Below are 20,896 nucleotides of genomic sequence, written 5' to 3' on the forward strand. Positions count from 1 at the left end.
TGAGCTGTTGTTCAGCATCTTAGCTGTGGAGGGCAGTGTCACTGGCCCTCATATGTGGGATTCGAACCGGGGCCCTCTGGCGTCCCAAGCCAGTTCTTAACCATCGCGCCACTCGGCCGGCCCAATTCCTGCCTTTTTAATAAAATTCATAGAAGATTCAGGAGGCAAAGATATAAAATAATTGTTTTCTTTGAATAGACTTAATTTTTAAAACTAACTTTGTTTTTATTTTTGTTTTCCCATTTTTAGAATTTGTTGTCCTCGTTATGGAGAAAGAAGACAAACAGAAAGTGACTGGGGGAAACGCTGTGTGGACAAGTTTGACATTATTGGAATTATTGGAGAGGGAACCTATGGCCAAGTATATAAAGCCAAGGACAAAGACACGGGTAAATATTGCCACAAAGTTCTAGATGTCAGAAGGTTAAAAAGTTAGCAGTACTAATGTCTTAAGTGGATTTAGCAAAAGTAAATTTTGAGTTCTAATTTGGTCTCCCAAAAGTTACTAAATAGACTAAAATTTCCCAAAAGGGTAGTATAATTATTACTGTTTAAAACCTTCTTTTTTGTTGTTTATTGTAAATGTTTTATAATAAGTTTGCTTGGAATTTAAGGGAGAATAAAAATAAAATGTGTAAGTTGCTCTTTGTTTGGTAAGGAGTTAGTCCTTGAAGGTAAAGTAGTTTAACTATTAGTATATTTTAATAACCAAAATTTTTAGGCCTAACTGAATATGAAATTTAAAAATTCAAATCTTAAAAAAATTCAAAAATAAGAAAGGGAACTTAGGGATTTATTTTTTAAGATATAAAAGTATCTGGCATAAAGCATTAAAGTAGGCATTAAGCCTGTCTTTCAGAGCAAGGACATATATTGGCTGGTTCACGATGGTGGCCAAAAAATGCTAATTGATGATGTAACATTTTGAATTTATTGTGACAGGAGAGCTAGTCGCCCTGAAGAAGGTGAGACTAGACAATGAAAAAGAGGGCTTCCCAATCACAGCCATTCGTGAGATCAAAATCCTTCGTCAGCTAATCCACCAAAGTGTTGTTAACATGAAGGAAATTGTCACAGATAAACAAGATGCACTGGATTTCAAGAAGGACAAAGGTACGAGCAAAGACCTATGTTTCTACAGCGTAGACTGGTACATCTTATTTTCCTTTCTTAGCTTGTATGCCTGTTTCAGTTTTTTAACAGTTTGTCCTAAAGTCCAGCTTACTTTTTGAATCTATACCAGCATTAAGATGTTAGTAGATTGCTCTTATGTTGAGCAGTGCTTATTTTATGAAATGTCCATTCTTTATCAGTGTACTCTTATACTTTTAAAAATTACTGTTAATCATTAAAATTAGAGTCTGCTATAACACCTAATAAGGTCAGCATATAAACAGTTATGAGGTCCTCATCCAACCAACATTTTAAAGTCTTTTTTTTCTTTTTTTTTACAAATTATAGTAATAATGGAAATTAAAACCCAGATTTATCAGTTACTCTCATTTTTTAAATTTCTTTTTAATTATACTTTACAAACCATATATTAGTTTCAGGTGTTAAACAGTGATTTAGACATTCATATACCTTATAATGTGATCACCGTGATAAGTCTAGTAACCAGTTGTCACAATACTTAGTTACGTATTATGATATTACCAAATTCCCTATGCTCTACATTGTATCCCCGTGACTGATTTTATAATTGACAGTTGATACCTCTTAATCCTCTTCACCTTTTTTTTTGCCCATCTCCTCACCCCTCTCTTATCTGGCAACCATCAGTAATCTGTATCTATGAGTTTGTTTCTTACTCTGATTTGTACATCATCCCTTCTGGTTATTTTTCATATGCATCCAATACTTTTGCACTTACATGGTTTAGAATTCAAAGCAGGTATTTCTAAAAGTCTTCTTCAGGTACATAGTGGTTTGTTTTCCTGGGTTCGTAACCTTTGTCTGTATTTGGAGGGTAAAATTGTTCATTTTTTCCATACTTATGTTTGAAGTAGTCTGCATATGACATTTAACCTACTTTTATTGAAGCAAATATGAAGGTTTAGACATGGGCAACTGTGGAGAGATGGCATCTGTGAATATAATCTGGAATGTTAAGAGAGAATTTGATGGGGGGAAGGGAATTAAGAATATACAAACTTCCGATTATAAAATAAGTCAGGGGAATGTACAGCATAGGGAATATAGTCAATGATATTGAAATAGCTATGTACAGTGACAGATGGTTACTAGACTTACTGTGGTGATCACTTCATAAAGTATATAAAAGTTGAATCACAATGTTGTATACCTAAAACTAATATATTGTATGTCAACTATAGTTAAAAATAAATTTTACAGAAAGAATATGATTGAAGTATATAAAATTAGGAAGGTAACTGATAAAGTTAAGCTGGACTTATTTACAGAGTCTCAAAAGATATTAGCAGTAGGGGAGTAGCATCTCTTGAGTTTGGTAGATAGTTTTAAAGCAAATAAATGGTGCTTATGCAACAGTATTCAGATAAATTTATGAAAGTTAGATCTGCATAGAACTAAGAATACTAGATTTATTTTTGGGGTGTGTCTTCTGATTATAAACATAATACAATGTGTAGCTAATTCTGTAAGGATGCACAAGAAAATGTTAATTGATTGCTTCTGGAGAGAGACTTCATCCATGCCATTCTGTACTGCTTAAATAATTTACCATGTACTGTTTAAATTCTTTTAAAAAAAATAATGGATGGATAGATGTTTTTCTGCATGTCCATTGTGGAAAAATTGAAAATGTAAAAGAATAAGAAAAAGAAAATGGCAATCACTTCTCTTTCGCTCCATCCCAGTATACCACCATCCATAGAAACCCACAACAGTATTAGTACTTTGGCATATTTCTTTCCAGTACTTTATGTTATACATATTTATTTTAACGTAGCTAAGATCAAAGTATATTTAGTGTTTATAACTTGTTATAAGAAATTCTCCATGTTATTAACACATTTTAATGACTGTACATACAAGTAGATGAATCCAGATTTACTTCAGCAGCCCCTGTTGAGCAGTTAGTTGCCATTTTATACATATATATAATATATAATAGCACTGTATTGAGCTTCTTTGGGCATTAATCGTTGCATTTAGATTTATTTATTAATATAGTTTCTTAGAAGTAGAATTATCTTGTCAAAGGGGTTTTCGTATTTAATGTTAGGTTGCTTTCAAGACAGTAATTTATGTCCCATCAGTGAGTGCCCATCCACTGATGGTCCCTAACATCAGTGGATATTTTTTAAAAATTATCATCCTGATAGGTGAAGTATGATACTTTGGATTGCATTTCTTGTATTACTTCTGAATTTTTTTGCATGTTTATCAATTTTATTTACTTTCTCTTTTCTGAGTTGTCTTTTTGTGTCCTTAGTCTACTTATCTTTGCAATTTTAGTGTATTCTTATAAATTTGTATGAGATTGTAGCTAAATCTCTTAAGATATTCCTTTAATGCAGTGGTTTTTAACTTTTTTGGAGTCATGGACTCTTTAAACATGGATCCATTTTTCAAAAAAATACCTTTAAAATGTTGTATACTGTTTCAGAGAGTTCGAAGAATCCTTGAAGCCTACCCCCTAGATTAAGAATCCTTGCCTTTATGCTACTACGAGACAGACTTTTAGACTGGATAGTTCAATGTCTAACTAGGTCTAGTATTTCTTATGTTACAATATTTCTCTATCATGCACCCTGTCGCAAGTGGAATGATAGTGTGGATTTCAAATGTTTTACAGTTTTCTTAGTGCACTTTTTTTATCGATTTCTAAATTTAGGGAGTTTAATGAGATGATTCACCTTTCTTTCAATTCTTTTTTAAGATTTTATTGGGGAATTTGGGGAGGGGAACAGTATTGGGGAATCGGGGAAGGGGAACAGACAAGTTGCTGTCCTTTTGTTCTTCAGTCTAGTTGTGGAGGATGTCCCTTCACTGACCCATGTTGGTATTATTGCGCTCTTCCTGGCTGAGGCAGTCGCTCGCCAGCCATTGGACGGCCGCTCACGGCGGCACACTGAATCTCACGAAACCACACCCCAGCTGCCGTCCAGCCCCACTGCAGCCTATGCCATCGCCAGTGACTCACAGCAGCCCAGTTCCAGGTCGAGCTGTTGTTCACCATCTTAGCTGTAGAGGGCGTAGCGTCACTGGCCCTCATGTGGAATCCGAACCGGGGCACTGCTGCTCAGAGCTGGCATCCCAAGCCAACTCTTAACCAATGCGCCACTTGGCTGGCCCTCAATTCTTAAAATACTATCAATTTCACTAATAATTTATACTGAATAGATCGTACTGCCCAGGCATGTGAGTCCTGTTTACTAAGGTAAAGATTTCTGCAGAAGTAGTCATAGACAATATGTAACAAATGGACATGGTTGTGTGTTACAAATAAAACTTTATTTACAACAGACAAGCAGACTGGATTTGGCCCAAGGTCTGTAATTTGCCAACTGACTTAGATCATAAAAGACTAATAATAAAACCTGATCAGGGCAGTTGTCCCCCTCGAGACATAACTAGTCCAAAGAGCACTGGATTAGGAGTCAGAAGATTAATTTAAAAAGTAGTTCTGTTATTTATTATTAGAAAGGGCAAGCTATACAACTATTCTGAGTTTCACTTTCTTCATCTATAAAATTAAGCGGTTGTTCCAGAGAGTTTTGTGGTCATCTTCAAAATTATATTAAAATTTGAGGCATTATCATTTAATACTTTTTTTTTCTCTTGTTTTTAATTTTTTCTTTCATCTTACATAGGTGCCTTTTACCTTGTATTTGAGTATATGGACCACGACTTAATGGGACTGCTAGAATCTGGTTTGGTGCACTTCTCTGAAGACCATATCAAGTCATTCATGAAACAGCTAATGGAAGGATTGGATTACTGTCACAAAAAGAATTTCCTGCATCGGGATATTAAGTGTTCTAACATTTTGCTGAACAACAGGTAATTTAGTAAAATCAAATGAGGATAAGCATTTTCTCCTCTCTTCTGACCCTCTTAGTTTCAGCTAGTTAATTGGGGTTATAGGTAAACCCAATAATGCCATTTTTTGCATTTACATGCATCTGATGTTTATACATTAGGAACAACTTACCATAGGGGTATTCTGATCAGCAGAGTGCAGACTCATTGTTAATAAGGAATTAACAGAGGGAGGATTGTAAAGGGGTTTTTTTGTTGTTTTGGGGGGTTTTTTTGTTTGTTTTTTAGTTTCAGGTATACAAAACAATGTAATAAGTTTGACATTTACACCCTTCACAAAGTGATAACCTCCCTCCCCCAATCTACTACCCCTCTGACATTGTGTGAAGGTTTTTTTTTTTTTTAAAGATTTTTATTGGTGAATTGGGGGAATGGGAACAGAGCTGGGAATTGGGGGAAGGGGGACAGACAAGTTGCTGTCCTTTTGTTCTTCAGTCTAGTTGTGGAGGATGTGGCTTCACTGGCCCAAGTTGGCACCATCATTGCGCTCTTCCCCGGTGAGGCAGATCAGTCGCCGGCTTCTGGACGGCCGCTCACTGCGGCTGCTGGCTGCTCATGCTGGCTGCTGGCTACACACGGTAGCCCATGGTAACCCACTGCCACAGGGACTGAAGCCCACGCCATCGCTGTTGCCGGCGACTCACAGCAGCCCAGCTCCAGGTTGAGCCGTTGTTCAGCATCTTAGCTGTAGAGGGCAGTGTCACTGGCCCTCATATGTGGGATACGAACCGGGGCCCTCTGGCATCCCAAGCAAGTTCTTAACCATCGCGCCACTCGTCCGGCCCTGAAGGTTTTTTTAATTGCAAACATTTTAAGGAATCACATCATACAGGAGTATTCAGAGTTTTTTTGCCATAGTTAGTAAATAATATTGTGGTCCTAGCCAAGTTCAGACAGACATTGGGATCTTAGTGAAATTCTCCCTTGTTTAGTGGGGAGAAATGTGCCTGCTCTTTTAGGTGCTTTTGAGACTTTCTCACTTATCGAATGTCATAGTAAACATAGGTGTAGTTGGTGATTGACCTTTCTACCTAGCACTTACTCCCAGGTCTTAACAGTGTAGACAAACATGAGTTTGGTGATGACAGTGTTAATTCTTCAGAAGTTTTTATCACCTGCTTTCTTCCTCCCTGGCTATTTGCCTAAACTGCATTGATGATATCGGATATGTTATGAGCGCTAGTCTTTGGTAATAGCCCTGTCTGTTAAGGAATAAAAAGTAAGTCTGGTACCATTGGAATCAGGCCAGTGTTTACTTCTTTAGGAAATTGGCTTGTTTACAGCCATCTTTGATTCACCCATTGTTTTAAACATTTCTGTTCAATTATATTTGGTAAACATTATCTAGATAGGAATATGGAATGATTTTGACATATTTTTTGTCTTTGTGGATTGTGGTGACCCCAGGACTGTCTTGGTTTTAGCACTAAAAGTTCCACATGGGATGGTTGGTCACTGGAGAGCTCAGAGTTTAGTAGCGTAGCTAAACAAATAAATTGCTCAATTCAGTAAACATTTATTAAGACCTTTTTTTTTTTCTTGAATTTGGAAGCACTTGGGAAGATGCAATCTTGAGGAATAAATAGGAATTTATCAGAAAGACTGACAACAAAGGGTTAAGTTTCTAGGCCAAAAATATTGCATGGACAAAAGCACATAAATGTGAAAATAATATAATATGTCTGGAAAACTGTAAATAGTCATTTTGCTAGGGCTAGAAGGGTGAAGCGAGACAGTTGCAAGGAGCCAATTTAAGGATCTTGTGTATGTCACTGAGGAACTTAAACTTTATATGTGACAGCCATTAAAGGGTATTGGCTCAGTTAATTCTTTGTTTTTAAATTAAACAATTAGTTCATTGTATTAAATTTTTAAAATATATAAAATGTATATATTTGTACTTAAATATCTTTATGAGATAAAACATGGTAAGAGATTATTCCTTTCTGTTGCTATCTCTGACCCACAATTCTCATTAAAGCTAGGCTTGGTTAATCTACATCCATAGTAAGAATGCTTCTAGAATTTAATGATGACCATCAGCTTGCAGCTTTCTGGATTACAGTATTAATATACTTTTTTCTGGTCCTTTTGCTCCTCCATGGGGGATGTCTCAGGCCAGGGAATAACTGCATTCCTGCTTGGTGTCCTTTCTGGTGGGTCAAGCCCCTTTCTGTTCCTGACTTCCCATATTCAGGAAGCTAAGCAGGATGCAGGAGTCTCATAGTCTAGTCTGATCCATCTAGCCTCTGCCCTTGCCCATTTAGTTTTGTCTACACAGAGACTTCTGGGTGAGATGGCCTAGAAAGAAAGGTAAGAAGTCCTGAACTGTACAACTGTACAAGGAAGAGAAAGCAGTTGATGAGAGAGGGAGGAGAGTAGTGCTGGGCTCCATGATGTTCATTATATCTTAATTATACAAGTATAAATGAGACCAAATCATTTTAGATAGAGGAGAGACACAATAAGTCTTTGTTTTAGAAAAGTCACTATGTGGGGTTTAGACTGGAGGCAAGGAGATCTATTAAGATTAAGAACACCGTAATAAATATGTGCTTGAACTAGCCAAGACATTGCTAATAGAAATCAAAAGGATGGACTTGGTAGATCAATAAACTGATAACAAAGTGAATGGTAGGGAATGAAAGTGCTTTAAGATATCTCACGGATTTATGATGAGAAACTTGCTAGATGGGTGGCACTATGGTCGATGTAAGGATTACAAAAAGAGCAGGATGGGTGGGGTAAAGAGTAAATCTCTTTTGGATATGTCTTGTATATCCAGGTTAGTGATATCTAATAGGCATATGGTCACATGGGAGTTCCAAACTAGTAGTATAGATTCAGGAATTATCAAGCATAGAAAAGATGTCAGACGATAGAACCCAAGAAGATGGTCAGAGAAGGAAGAAGAAAATAAATCATGAATGCAAAATAGGCAAGTTTAAGAAGTGAGTGATCAGGGCCGGCCGAGTGGCGCGATGGTTAAGAACTCACTTGGGATGCTAGAGGGCCCCGGTTCGGATCCCACATATGAGGGCCAGTGACACTGCCCTCCACAGCTAAGATGCTGAACAACAGCTCAACCTGGAGCTGGGCTGCCATGAGTCGCCAGCAACGGCGTGGGCTGCAGTCCCTGTGGCAGTGGATTGCCATGGGCTACCGTGTGTGGCCAGCAGCCAGCGTGAGCGGCCAGCAGCCGCAGTGAGCGGCCGTCCAGAAGCCGGCGACTGATCTGCCTCGCCAGAGAAGAGCGCAATGATGGTGCCAACTTGGGCCAGTGAAGCAACATCCTCCACAACTAGATTGAAGAACAAAACGACAGCAACTTGTCTGTTCTCCTTTCCCCAATTCCCCAGCACTGTTCCCATCCCCCCAATTCCCCAATAAAAATCTAAAAAAAAAAAAAAAAAAGAAGTGAGTGATCATAGATGTAAGATGATGCAGACATTATAAGATCTAATAAGAATATGAAAATTAAAAGGTCAGTGGTGAGAGTGTGGGCTAAGTGGGTGGGTAGCACAATTAATAGGAAGGTGATGGTAGTATGTCTTTAATTTTTTTTATTTTAGTTTTTCCATTTTTATTTTTTATTTAAGGATGCAGAGGTTTGAGCATATTTAAATGCTAAGGGAAAAGAAAATCAATAGAGAGGGAGACATTGAAGATTCAGGAAAGAACCAAAATAATTTAAAGGTGCAAGGTTCTAGAGATGGGATCAAGGCCAGAGGAGGTAGTAGCCACAAATGTAGGTGTTGATTATCCTTGAACAAGAAGAGATTGACGCACTTTTTCTGTAATTGAAGGAAAAGAAGGAAGGAAGGTTATAGATGCAAAAAGTTTACAGGTAAAAGAGGATGTTAAGTAGCCCTCACCAGATGACTTCTGTTTTCAATGAAGGTTATTTACTGAGAGTGGCGGGGGGCAGGGGATGGATTATGAAATTTGCCAGGTGCTGGTGATGTTTAAGTCGAGATGAATTTTTTATAACTATATATATGGCCATTTTAACTTTGAGTCATCCTATATGTCTTGAATCTTGGATCACCTCAGGCTTTCAGAGTAAGAGAAATGCCAAGAAATTTGAGAAACCCTTTTTGTCTCAGTATAGGGCTTAAGTCAGCTATTCCTTTCCTTTTTGCTTTTCTCAGAATTTGCTTTCAAATTGAACTTTAAAATGTAATGATATTTGAGGAAAGTAGGTAAGATGACCATAATTTTTACTAGGTATGATAAGGGTTGATTTAATATAAAATTTTGTTGTTACAGGCATACGTCAGAGATATTGCAAGTTCGATTTCAGACCACCGCAATAAAGCAAATATCACAATAAAACAAATCACAAATTTTTGGTTCCCCAGTACACATAAAAGTTACGTTTACACTATACTGTAGTCTATTGAGTGCAACAGCTTTAAAAAAAACAACATACATACCTTAATTTAAAAATATTTTGTTGCTAAAAAATGCTAACCATCATCTGAGCCTTCAGTGAGTCCTAATTTTTTTTTGCTGTTGGGGTATCTTGCCTCCATGCTGATGAAAGTGCAATAAAGCAAAGCATAATAAAACGAGTTATGCCTGTAGTAGTTACCTTGTTTTACTGTTGTGTCCCATTGCTAATATTTTGAGGAGCACCTCCTATCATAACCTCTTTTTTTCTATCTCATTTTTCTGCCTGACCTGAGCTATCACGCACCTGAGATATCCCCAACTCCTTAAAAAAAAGTGAGCTGGCCTTTCATTCCCCAAGAGGTATAAATACAAGCTGTAACTGTAAATAAATAGGCTATGTTAGAATTTAAATAAATATGATTAATCCAAAATAGTTAATAAATGGTTTTTAAATAGTTTCCCAACATTTCATGTTGCAGTTTATTAAAATATTACTTGACATCACTGTCAAAGTCAGAATACTTAGAGTGAAATGTGGGTGTGATCCCTTTAAGGGAGTGGTTCTTGAAGTATGGCTCTCAGACCAGCAGTGTTGGCATCACCTGTGGACTTGTTTGAAATTCAAATTTATGATCTGTGACCCTTAGTGATTCAGCACATCTGGGAATGGGCTCCATCCAGGAAATGTTTAACAAGCTTTCCAGGTGATTTTTATTTCATATTAAAGTTTGAGAACCCCTCTAAGGCCATAGTTGTATATCCTAGTATAGGAAGTGATGGCAATGGGTTAGTAGAAGGAGCCTCATTCATCATAATAATTGTTTGCTCAGATCAAAGCTGTGTTTCCTGTTTGAAAAAAATCTGTTAATAGCCACATAGTTGTTTACTTTTTATTATAAAAAATGTCAAATTTTTCATAATAAATTGAGATAATTAATACATATACAATTAACATTTTACTATATTTGCTTTCTTTTTATTTTTCCACTTGAATTATTTTAAAGTAAATTACAGACATCATTACATTTGACCCCTAAATACTCTTATCAAAATTAATTATTGCCTATTATCTTCTGTCATTCCATATTTTACATTTTTTTCATTCATGTCAAAAATGTCTTTTGTATATACCTAGTTTGTTCAAACCAGAATCAGTCAAGGATTATGAATTGGATTTGTTGCTAAGCCTCTTAAATCTCTTTTTTTTTTTCTTAATTTTAAATTTTAATTTAATTTTTTAAAATTACATTTATTGGGGTGACAATGGTTAATAAAAGTACATAGGTTTCAAGTGTACAGTTCTATAATACATCATCTATATATAACATTGTAAATCTCTCTTAATCTAGAATAGCCCCTTTCTTTCTTCCCCAACAATAAGTCTTTCAGGTTCTAGCTACTGTTGTTTGCCAAGAAATTTAAATATTTAGTTTAGTCAAATCTAAAAATACAGTAGTTGTCAAAAAAGAAAACCCTAAGGCTTTGTAAATTAGAGTAGTCAAAAGAGGCTTAACCTGAGAGAGTGACCATTAACAGTAGAACTAAGAACAAAGGTTAAAATTAATTTTTGCAATTTCTTTAACTCCTAAATTAACAGTTGGCTTTTTAGGCATAATTTGGAGGTTGCCACTGTTACTTATGAAAATAATTGTTTTTTTGTTTTACAGTGGGCAAATCAAACTAGCAGATTTTGGACTTGCTCGACTCTATAACTCTGAAGAGAGGTGAGGCATTCATCAAAATTACATGTGGGAAATAGAAAGAATCTTTTTTATTCTTGGAAACCCTAGTTCCTGTAAGATGCAATAACTGTCAGAGTTCCCTGATTTTCTAAATGTGTTACCACCTAGATTGTAGACAGTAAATTCTGTCTAAATTCTTGAATCAGTCTTAGATGGAAATAAATCAACCCAAATTGGAATGGAAGTTATTTCATTTCCTGCTTCTACCCAGTTTACTTTTGAACTATTAGGTTGCTAGGGAGCTGTTTTAATAACCCCATCTTTAATTGGTAGATATTTCTGTTTGCATTTAAATATACAAATATTTTGCATCAGAAGCCTTTTACAGGTATGTCATGATTGCTTTTTACATTTCAGTCGCCCTTATACAAACAAAGTCATTACTCTGTGGTACCGACCTCCAGAACTTCTGCTAGGAGAAGAGCGTTACACACCAGCCATAGATGTTTGGAGCTGTGGGTAAGGCTCCCTTCACTTCTTTTGTTTGTAACTCACATATTGTTGAACTTGTATCCTGTTTTCTCTATGCATTGACCTTTTGCAGCTTTTTTAAGTTCAAAAGGATGGGAATAAACTTTTAGCCAAGTTTCAGAGAAATCTGTTGAATATTTCTTAATAACAGACAATTTTTTAACATTTCATCAATTGTCTTTTTTTCCCCTTTTAACATAGTTTGAATTGAAATCCAAATACGTTCAAATAAAGTCCATAGACTGCAGTTGATTATCTCAAGTCTTTTAATTATGGATTCTTCCTCCATCTCTCTTGGGTCCCCTTACAATTTCCTTAGAAGAAACAGGGTCATTTGTCCAATAGAGTCTCCCACAGTCTGGATTTTGCTAATTGCACCCTTGTGGGTTTTTGGGGGTTTTTTTTAGCATGGTTCTGCATCCCTTTTATCTTCTGTAAATTGTAGGTGAATTCAGGTTTGATTCCCAATCACCCACTGACTCTGAAACTACTTTACAGGTGGTTTTGAGTACTTCCAACAGATTATATAGTAAATAATACATCAAAGTTGGGTTTGGGAGGCAGTGGGAGCCTCTGCCCAGAGTACAGGCAATAACTGGGTGCATTGTCTGTAAAGAATTTAAAAACAAGGGCCGGCCGAGTGGCTCAGTTGGTTAAGAGTTCGCTCAAGAGTGCAAGCTCTGAGCAACAGGGTCGCCAGTTCGATTCCCGGTCCGAGTTGAGCGTCCACTGAGCTGCCGACAGGTGGCAGGATGGCTCTGCTAAAATAAATAAATAAATAATAAAATAAATTTACGTCTTAAAAAATATAAAAACAATAATTCACTACAAATTAGTCTGCTTTTTATTATCACCTTATACAGGCAATTCTAAACAATGTCTGATAAAATACTTATCCCTATCAGAGCAGATTTACACATACACCACTTTACATAATATGTAATTGTCTCTTTTTGAAATGTTACCAGCTATTAATCATCCACATCCATTAATTCATTTGTGGTTGTTTTGTGGTGGTGACATTCTAATTATATCGTTCCTTCCTGAAATAAAAATAACTTACCTATTTGGCTAACTATAGGTACAAATGATATGGAAAAAGTAGGGATAAAGGTTTAATTCTTTCATGTTATTTATCAGTTTTCAAGTTAATGAAGTGTGGTTTCCTAGCATCCTCCAAAGATGACCAAAGAGAGGGATTTTGGGGTTTGTTTTTTAGCTTCATTATGAACTCATGGACATACTTGATTTGTTTTCATCTATTCTGGTTAATTCCTTTTCAAACTGTCTAGTCTTTGGCCAGTGGGAGTTTATTCCAGTTAATTTTTTAGTCCTTTTGATATAACCATAGTACTCTTTGATTGCCTTCCTTGTTTTCTGGTTCCAGGCTTATCCTACTCATTTTGTGCCCCAGAACTGATTGATATCAGCCATTTCTCTAAGGAGTGTTAGTTCCTTTTAGTGGGAAATGATATTTACAATTTGTTTGTTAGGGGTATAGACATTTTCAGTGGGCCATGTTTGTTAATTTTTTCTTATAATGTATGATTTATACATAATACACTGTCCTTGGGCTCCATGCTTTAGGATTCTGACATACATACTTGCCAGTGGAGTATATCACTTTCCCCCATTCTTCCCCTCTATTAACGTGATTCTTTAAAAGGGGCACTGCAGGGGTTTTATTTCAAAATTCAAAAAAGGGAAAAGAGCATAATTTCTGTCGTAGCCTACCCAACTCAAATGAAGCTTTAGTTAAATTTTACTGACTCAAGCTGGGTGTGTTTGTGTTCTGGACTATTTGCTTTAACAGTATTAGCATTTAAATTGTCACAACTAGGCTCTAAAGTTAACGCCCCATTAAGATGTACAGGGAAAGTTCATAGCTCTGTTGGTACTATAATTTCAGCCTGCAACCTGCCATCTTTGTGCATTAGCAAAGTGTTGATTACATAACAGTGTCTTCCCCACCAACAGACTGAAATTTAAAAAAACAACAACAAAAAAACAGCACACAATTGGAAATTAAAATTATAGAAAATTAGACTTTCTTTAAAGACCAGTGGCTAATTGAATTGAGATTTTATTTGACTTTTGATGTGAACTTACTACTTTGGTGATCCGTGGTAGTCTCTCTGAAGATATTTTGTAGGAACTTCTTTTCAGAGAATTGCTGGAGCAGTTCAGTTGGAAAATCAGGGAAGAAACTAGAAAGACTAATTTATCAAATTATATCTAGAATCTGAAAACCCCAACTTTTTTTTTGTCTCTTATTTTACCACTGTATTTGGAATTTGATTTGGCACTTAATGCTGGAAACAGTGAAATATTTTTAGTTTTTTAAATCTCTGGATAAGGTTTGAGAGAATGTTAGAAGTAAGAATTTGTCATTTGAGATTAACAAACGTTAATAGAAAGGTGCTAATAATTAAGAGCTAGGTCTGTTTTGCTTTCTTAAATTTAGTCAAGCAAAACAACTTTAAAGCTATATAAACATTGATTTTGTGAGTATTTGTGAATAAATTTCATTTCAAAGCACAGGCTAGAGAAGAGATCCTTTGTCCATTTTTTTCTTTCCCCACTTTTTAAAAAATGAAATACTTCACACATACAAAAATTATGAAGTATTCATGTAATTTTTGTCATTTGTTTTTGCTTATTTTGAAATAATTTCAAATGTACAGAAAAATTACTAGACCAGTACAAAGAACTTTAGTATAGCCTTTATCCAGATTCACTAAACTTTTTAACCTTTTAATTGAGATATAGAATATATATTTAAAGCATACATATTGTATACACCAGTGAAACCATCACCACAAGATTCTATCATCTCCAAAAGTTTCCGTGTGCTCCTTTGTAATCTTTCTTCTATCCACACCTTCCATTCTCAGTCAATCACCGTTAAGCTTTCTAACACTATTGATTGATTTCCATTTCTAGAATTTTATATAAATGTAATAATACAGTATATGCTTTTTTCTGTTGCATCTTTTACTCAGCATAATTATTTTGAGATTCATTCATGTTAGAGTTACTAATTTTTAACATCTTGATACATTTGCTTTTATATTCATATATGTATATTGTGTGTATATATATAATACAACATACAATATATACATAGAATAAAATGTGTATGTTTATAAATATACTACATATTTTTTTCCAAAACTATTTGAAAGTAGCTGTATATATCATGCTCCTTTCTCTCTTAATTATATGCATTTCCTAAGAACAAAGATATTTTCTTAAATAAACACACTACAATTATCAAATTCAGGAAATTCAACATTGATACACTATTTTTATTTTATTTTATTTTTTATTTATTTTTTTTTTTTAAGATTTTTATTGGGGAATTGGGGGGATGGGAACAGTGCTGGGGAATTGGGGGAAGGGGAACAGACAAGTTGCTGTCGTTTTGTTCTTCAATCTAGTTGTGGAGGATGTTGCTTCACTGGCCCAAGTTGGCACCATCATTGCGCTCTTCTCTGGCGAGGCAGATCAGTCGCCGGCTTCTGGACGGCCGCTCACTGCGGCTGCTGGCCGCTCACGCTGGCTGCTGGCCACACATGGTAGCCCATGGCAATCCACTGCCGCAGGGACTGCAGCCCATGCCGTCGCCGGCGACTCAGGGCAGCCCAGCTCCAGGTCGAGCTGTTGTTCAGCATCTTAGCTGTAGAGGGCAGTGTCACTGGCCCTCATATGTGGGATCCGAACCGGGGCCCTCTGGCATCCCAAGTGAGTTCTTAACCATCGCGCCACTCGGCCGGCCCATACACTATTTTTATTTAATAGAGTACTTTTACATTACATATTCTTATTTTGTCAGTACTCTAATAATGTCCTGGAAACAAGTACCTCACCTGATAGAGGATCCAATCCAGCATCATATATTTAGTTGCTATTCCTTAGCAACTTCATGACATTTACGTTTTTAAAAATACAGACCAGTTACTAAATAGGTTCAGGTTACGAATTTTTGGCTGGAATACTCCATAAATGTTCTTTTCAAGGTATCACATTTGTACTTAACATCAACCCCGTTTGCCTCTTATTGGTGATGTTAATTTTGGTCACTTGGCTAAGGTGTTGTCCTTTTCCTTCCACTAAATAGTTACTAGTTTTCCTTTTGTAATTAATAAGTAATTTGTGGAGAAATTTGGAAACTGTAAATATGTCAATATAGTTTTGAAAGGCCTTTTCTAAATGATAAAAGTGTTTAAGCATAATGTATCTGAAAATCCTATTGAAACTGATCTTGGCTAATGACAATAAACTTTTTTTTTTTTTTTTTTTACCAATATAGTGCCAAGAGGGCAGTAGCATAGCGCACATTCTACAAAGCAGATAAATGAAAAAGCTAATATTCTCTTTATAGGAACTACTGAGCATTCTTGTAAAATTGAAGTGTGTGTTTTTTAGTCTTTTGTTATTTCCTTAATTTACAATGGAATTGATGGAAAAAGACTTTTGACTCTCTGTTTTTGCTTATATATATAGAATCTCCTTTATAGGTGGCAAAAGTTTGATGTACTGGATAATTTAAATCCTTTATACTGTCTATTTTCACTGCAAGAAATATTTTCTTTTATAAAACTTTTATGAAAACAGTGCAGTTTGGGGCTAATTTACAACATGGTATATATATCAGATGCAGCCTGATATGATATACTATAAAAGTTTATTGAGACACACCTGAAATAGGCTCCAGGGATTTCTCTTCTGACCTCTCAATTTTACTTTTTCTAGATGCATCCTTGGGGAACTGTTCACAAAGAAGCCTATTTTTCAAGCCAATCTGGAACTGGCTCAGCTAGAACTGATCAGGTACAGCTGTGCATGTGCTCTGAGTGCCCAGGTGTGATAGGTAATCTCATCCTCTAATTTCTAACACTTTTCAGTCATTCTGCTAAATGATTTTATGCTCCTTATGTCCAAGTAAGTTTCTCTTTACTCAATCAGGTTTACCATATATTTTGTCATGGGCTATATATTTATAGAAGTTGTGTTCTACCTACTTTTTAGATCTTTGCACATTTTTTATTAGTTCTTCATAAAAAAATCATGCCAGTTTCAGGATAGCTGTTTCATTCTTAGGTTAGATTAAGATCAGATGTATTCAGCAAACATTTATTGATCCTGTTTTGTAAAATTCCCTTTCTCTGTTAACTTTAGAATTCAGAAATAAATAAGATAGGTCCCTGCCTTCAAAGAGCTCACAGTTTAATAAGTGATACAGTGTGTAAACAGTATAAAATAGAACCTATAATAGAGGATTTTAGGAAGGCCTGCAGTTGGGATGGAATTTGGGTTTTTTGTTGTTTTTTTCCAGTAAGATTAAAGGAAAGCATACAGCAGGCTAATGTAGGCTTTTTTAAAGGTGATATATAAGTCATTACTTGTTATATAGTAAAGTCAGTTTTCTATCAAACTTTTCAGTCTAGGCTCTCTTCTGCCAATTTTTCCTATAGTGAAAAATTATACGACCAGCTCAGCCATTTGACATTAACACAGAACAAAGTTGGTAATGAAAACCTCTGTGGAGGATTAAAAACGTGGTGAGGGAGGCCATGAATTTCATTTGGAGGCAGCTTTGAGCTCTCTTGAGTAGGCACCATGAGCAAAGCTCACCCTCCCAAGTTGAAAAAAATTTATGGACAAGAAGTTATCGTTGAAATTACAAAGTGGCAGACGTGTCCAAGGAATATTGCAGGGATTTGATACTTTTATGAATCTTGTGATAGATGAATGTGTGGAGATGGCAACTAGTGGGCAACAGAACGATATTGGAATGGTGATAATTCAAGGAAATAGTACCATCATGTTAGAAGCCTTGGAATGAGTATAAAGAAATGAATGGCTTTGTTCACCAGAGAAATCAACTGCTTCCACATGTCCCCTCACCACAGCCCCTGTTATATTTACCACAATATAAAAATCGGGTCATGTACATTTTCATGTTGAACTTTTTTGTTAAATAAACTTTTATAATAGTAAAAAAAAACAAAAACATGTTCTACAAAACCATGTATGTGGATCATTTTGGACTATTGGGCCAGTATTTTCTCTTCACTATCCTGTAAGCAGTTCTTTCTGCCCTATTCCTTCTGTCCTTAAAGCAGTGAAGTCAGATTTTTACCTTTCTTCATGCCCTCTAGTTTAATAAGCCAAGATTCCCCAGACCTCAGGAGGTAATCACTTCTGCTTCTAGAGTCTCCAGAATTCATGATGCTGACTCACTCACTTCCTTGTTCTTGCTTTTTGCTTTGTTTTCAGTCGACTCTGTGGTAGCCCTTGTCCAGCTGTGTGGCCTGATGTTATCAAGCTGCCATACTTCAATACCATGAAACCGAAGAAGCAATATAGAAGGCGTCTACGAGAAGAATTCTCTTTGTGAGTTTAGCAAAAATGTACATTTGTTTTCTGTATTTGGCTGGTGTTTGGACTTGACTTTTTCCTGGCCTAGGGTATTAGTGTTGTCCCAATTTATTATGGCAACACACCATAGGAAAACATTTTATTTTTGAACAGTATATGAGTATTGTCATAGCCTTTTGTAATTTTCTCTTTTGAAGGCTTTAGATGATAGAAAACCATTTTATTTTGATCAATATATAAATTTTCTCATAGTGCTTTTGATCTTCCCAAGACAAAAAGAGAATGTAATTTCTGGCTTCATGTTTTCTACCTGTATTATTGCACTTCATAAATCCTGTGTGGAAGCAAATCTGCTTGCTTGTTTAGCCAGCTTCCAGCCCCCTCTCTACAGTTTTACGTGGTGCTGGAAATTCAGAAACCTTTGACACAAGGTTACATGTTTAAGAACTGTGGGATCATTATGAACTTGTTCTTTCTCTCTTCTTTCCACAGCATTCCTTCAGCAGCACTTGATTTACTGGACCACATGCTGACGCTAGATCCTAGCAAACGCTGTACAGCTGAGCAGACCCTACAGAGTGACTTCCTTAAAGATGTCGACCTCAGCAAAATGGACCCTCCAGAGTAAGTGCTGGTGGCCATGCAGTGACCCTAAACCTCCCCCTAGATGAGAAATTCAAAATAATAGATTTTTGAAAGGAACTACAAATGGCCGAGTCCCAAATGGAGAGGTATCCTTGAGTAGTAGTAGTATGGTTGATAAGAGGTTTTATTGCTTTATGTTTTTTAAAAACAAGGAATAGATTTAGATATATTTGCTTTAATTTGACTCAAGCTATCTTGTTTTGTCCCGGGATCCCCAGCATATTGCCCTGTAGAACCTCTTTGAAGGTGTTCCTTCTAATTTTTGCTCTTAATTCTTCCATCTACTTGAATCCCCTATGTCTATAGTGACCATGTATATCCCACACTTGCAAGGACAGTCCTAATTTTAAGTAGTTCATATCACTGTCCAGTCATATATCCTGAAATTTGATGTAGAAAATATGGTCTTTGAATGTGTCTTGTCTTTAATCAGAACCTTATGAATTTCCTATATTCTATAGGAGCCTCAGGTTTTATACTCACATCTCACATTCTGGCAAATAAAAGATCTTTTACCTTTGAATTGATCACTGACAGCATTTTAGCTTTCATATCAGTTTTTAGGCCTTTCTTTCTTAGAGAAAGACTGTGTATCTTAAAGAAATGGATAGGATATTAGTACACGAGTTGGTAGTAACTGCAAATCTGATAGTTCAAAAGAAATTTACTGCACTAGAATTTTGATATATTGAATGTGGCTTGAAATACCTAAGCTTTTTACTGAAATTTGGGAACTCTTGTTATAGAGAGATTTTGGCTATGGTAATCTTTATTGTAGTAAGATTTAACCTACTGGGACTATTTGTATTATTATAGGGAAGTCTGGAAGTATAGTAAAATATTCTAATAAACTCCACAAATGAAAATATCCAGTCATGGAAATTTAGTGGGCAGAAAGAAGAAAGAATCACTTTTTTGGTCTTCACAGACCAAATAACACATAAGTTGGTTTTACACAGAGGTGATTTAATGATGCTTGTGTTGTTCCAAGATTTAAGTCACCACTTTGTCTGGACTTTTTGTAGATACTCACAAGCAGTCATCTCTGTGCTGTTTATTCCCAACTGAAACTTGACCAATAAAATTCTCCTTTATTCTTGTTATACCAAGCAAGAACAGTTATAAGACTTAACTATTTGGCTGGCATAAGGGCATTTATTGGGTTGTCGGAAAAGTCATGATGTATTTTTTCTTGCAAAAATGCGTCATAACTTTTCCGAAAACCCAGTATATAGCAGGTGTTTCTCCGATAATAGTAAGGCCTTCATTACTCACTGTAGAAATCTTTTAAGCTTTTGGACTTTTATTTCCTTAAACTATATATGCCATGATTCCTTTTATATTGGTACTATTTATTAACTTCTCAGGTTATTTTTATGTTTTCCTTAACTTTTCCATTCCCCACTGCTCTTTGCTTTCCCATTTTAATCTCATTTCTCTGTTAACTCACTACTACATTCCCACACACATTTTCCCTTTATTTTGTCTATTTTCAGCCTCCCCCACTGGCAGGATTGCCATGAATTATGGAGTAAGAAACGGCGACGGCAACGACAAAGTGGTATTGTGGTAGAAGAGCCACCTCCCCCCAAAGCCTCTCGAAAAGAAACTACCTCAGGGACAAGTGCTGAGCCTGTGAAGAACAGCAGCCCAGCACCACCTCCGCCTGCTCCTGGCAAAGTGGAGCCTGGGGCTGGGGATGCAATAGGTCAGTGCTGGGATGGATCCTTTGTGCTTTTATTAAGCACATTCTGGCAGGCTTTGAAAATCGAGTGCAAGGATCTCTCTCTCTCTCTTTCCCTCTCTCTAGCCACTGAAGCATTAATAAAGAAGTTATATTCTCATTAGAGGGAAAATGAGATAAACCAAGTTTTATACATGTGGCGTAGAAAAGTCTACAATAGATTATTTTCCTTTCCTGAAATAAGGAACACTATATCTCAGTTAGATCTGTGGCATAAATCAGTAAATTAGGTAAGCCAAATTTAAGGTTAGTTCACCCATGGTTCTCTAACACACATAATTTGGAACCCTGTATATGTTAGCTTTGATAAGACCTTAGAATCCAGTCATGTTAAATTACAATTGCTAAATGCAGTTAGTTCCATAGACTGTTATCTAAATATATTCAAAACTATAATAATGATCTATTATAACAAAGTAGTTCTCCTTTGGTTCCACTAGTTTTTATGAACTATACTTTCTCTTCCCTGTCCACCTACAACAGTGGT

General features: G+C 36.0%; 1 protein-coding gene and 1 pseudogene across 12 annotated transcripts in view; both read left to right on the forward strand.

Annotated features, from left to right (window-relative positions):
- CDK12 (cyclin dependent kinase 12) overlaps positions 1-20,896 on the forward strand; it is a 70,261-nt gene that overhangs the window by 15,603 nt on the left and 33,762 nt on the right. For all 12 annotated transcript variants that reach the window (XM_019638684.1, XM_019638682.1, XM_019638686.1 and 9 more), the window contains exons 4-12: positions 250-389; positions 943-1,113; positions 4,800-4,989; positions 11,091-11,147; positions 11,523-11,624; positions 16,392-16,469; positions 17,919-18,035; positions 18,513-18,644; positions 20,162-20,373. In XM_019638684.1, coding sequence (XP_019494229.1) covers positions 250-389; positions 943-1,113; positions 4,800-4,989; positions 11,091-11,147; positions 11,523-11,624; positions 16,392-16,469; positions 17,919-18,035; positions 18,513-18,644; positions 20,162-20,373 — 1,199 coding nt within the window. The remainder of the gene's footprint in view (positions 1-249; positions 390-942; positions 1,114-4,799; positions 4,990-11,090; positions 11,148-11,522; positions 11,625-16,391; positions 16,470-17,918; positions 18,036-18,512; positions 18,645-20,161; positions 20,374-20,896) is intronic.
- On the forward strand, positions 17,058-17,553 carry LOC109380778 (small nuclear ribonucleoprotein G pseudogene; annotated as a pseudogene).

Source organism: Hipposideros armiger, unplaced genomic scaffold (genome assembly GCF_001890085.2).
Source record: "Hipposideros armiger isolate ML-2016 unplaced genomic scaffold, ASM189008v1 scaffold_40, whole genome shotgun sequence".
NCBI classification, from domain to species: domain Eukaryota; kingdom Metazoa; phylum Chordata; class Mammalia; order Chiroptera; family Hipposideridae; genus Hipposideros; species Hipposideros armiger.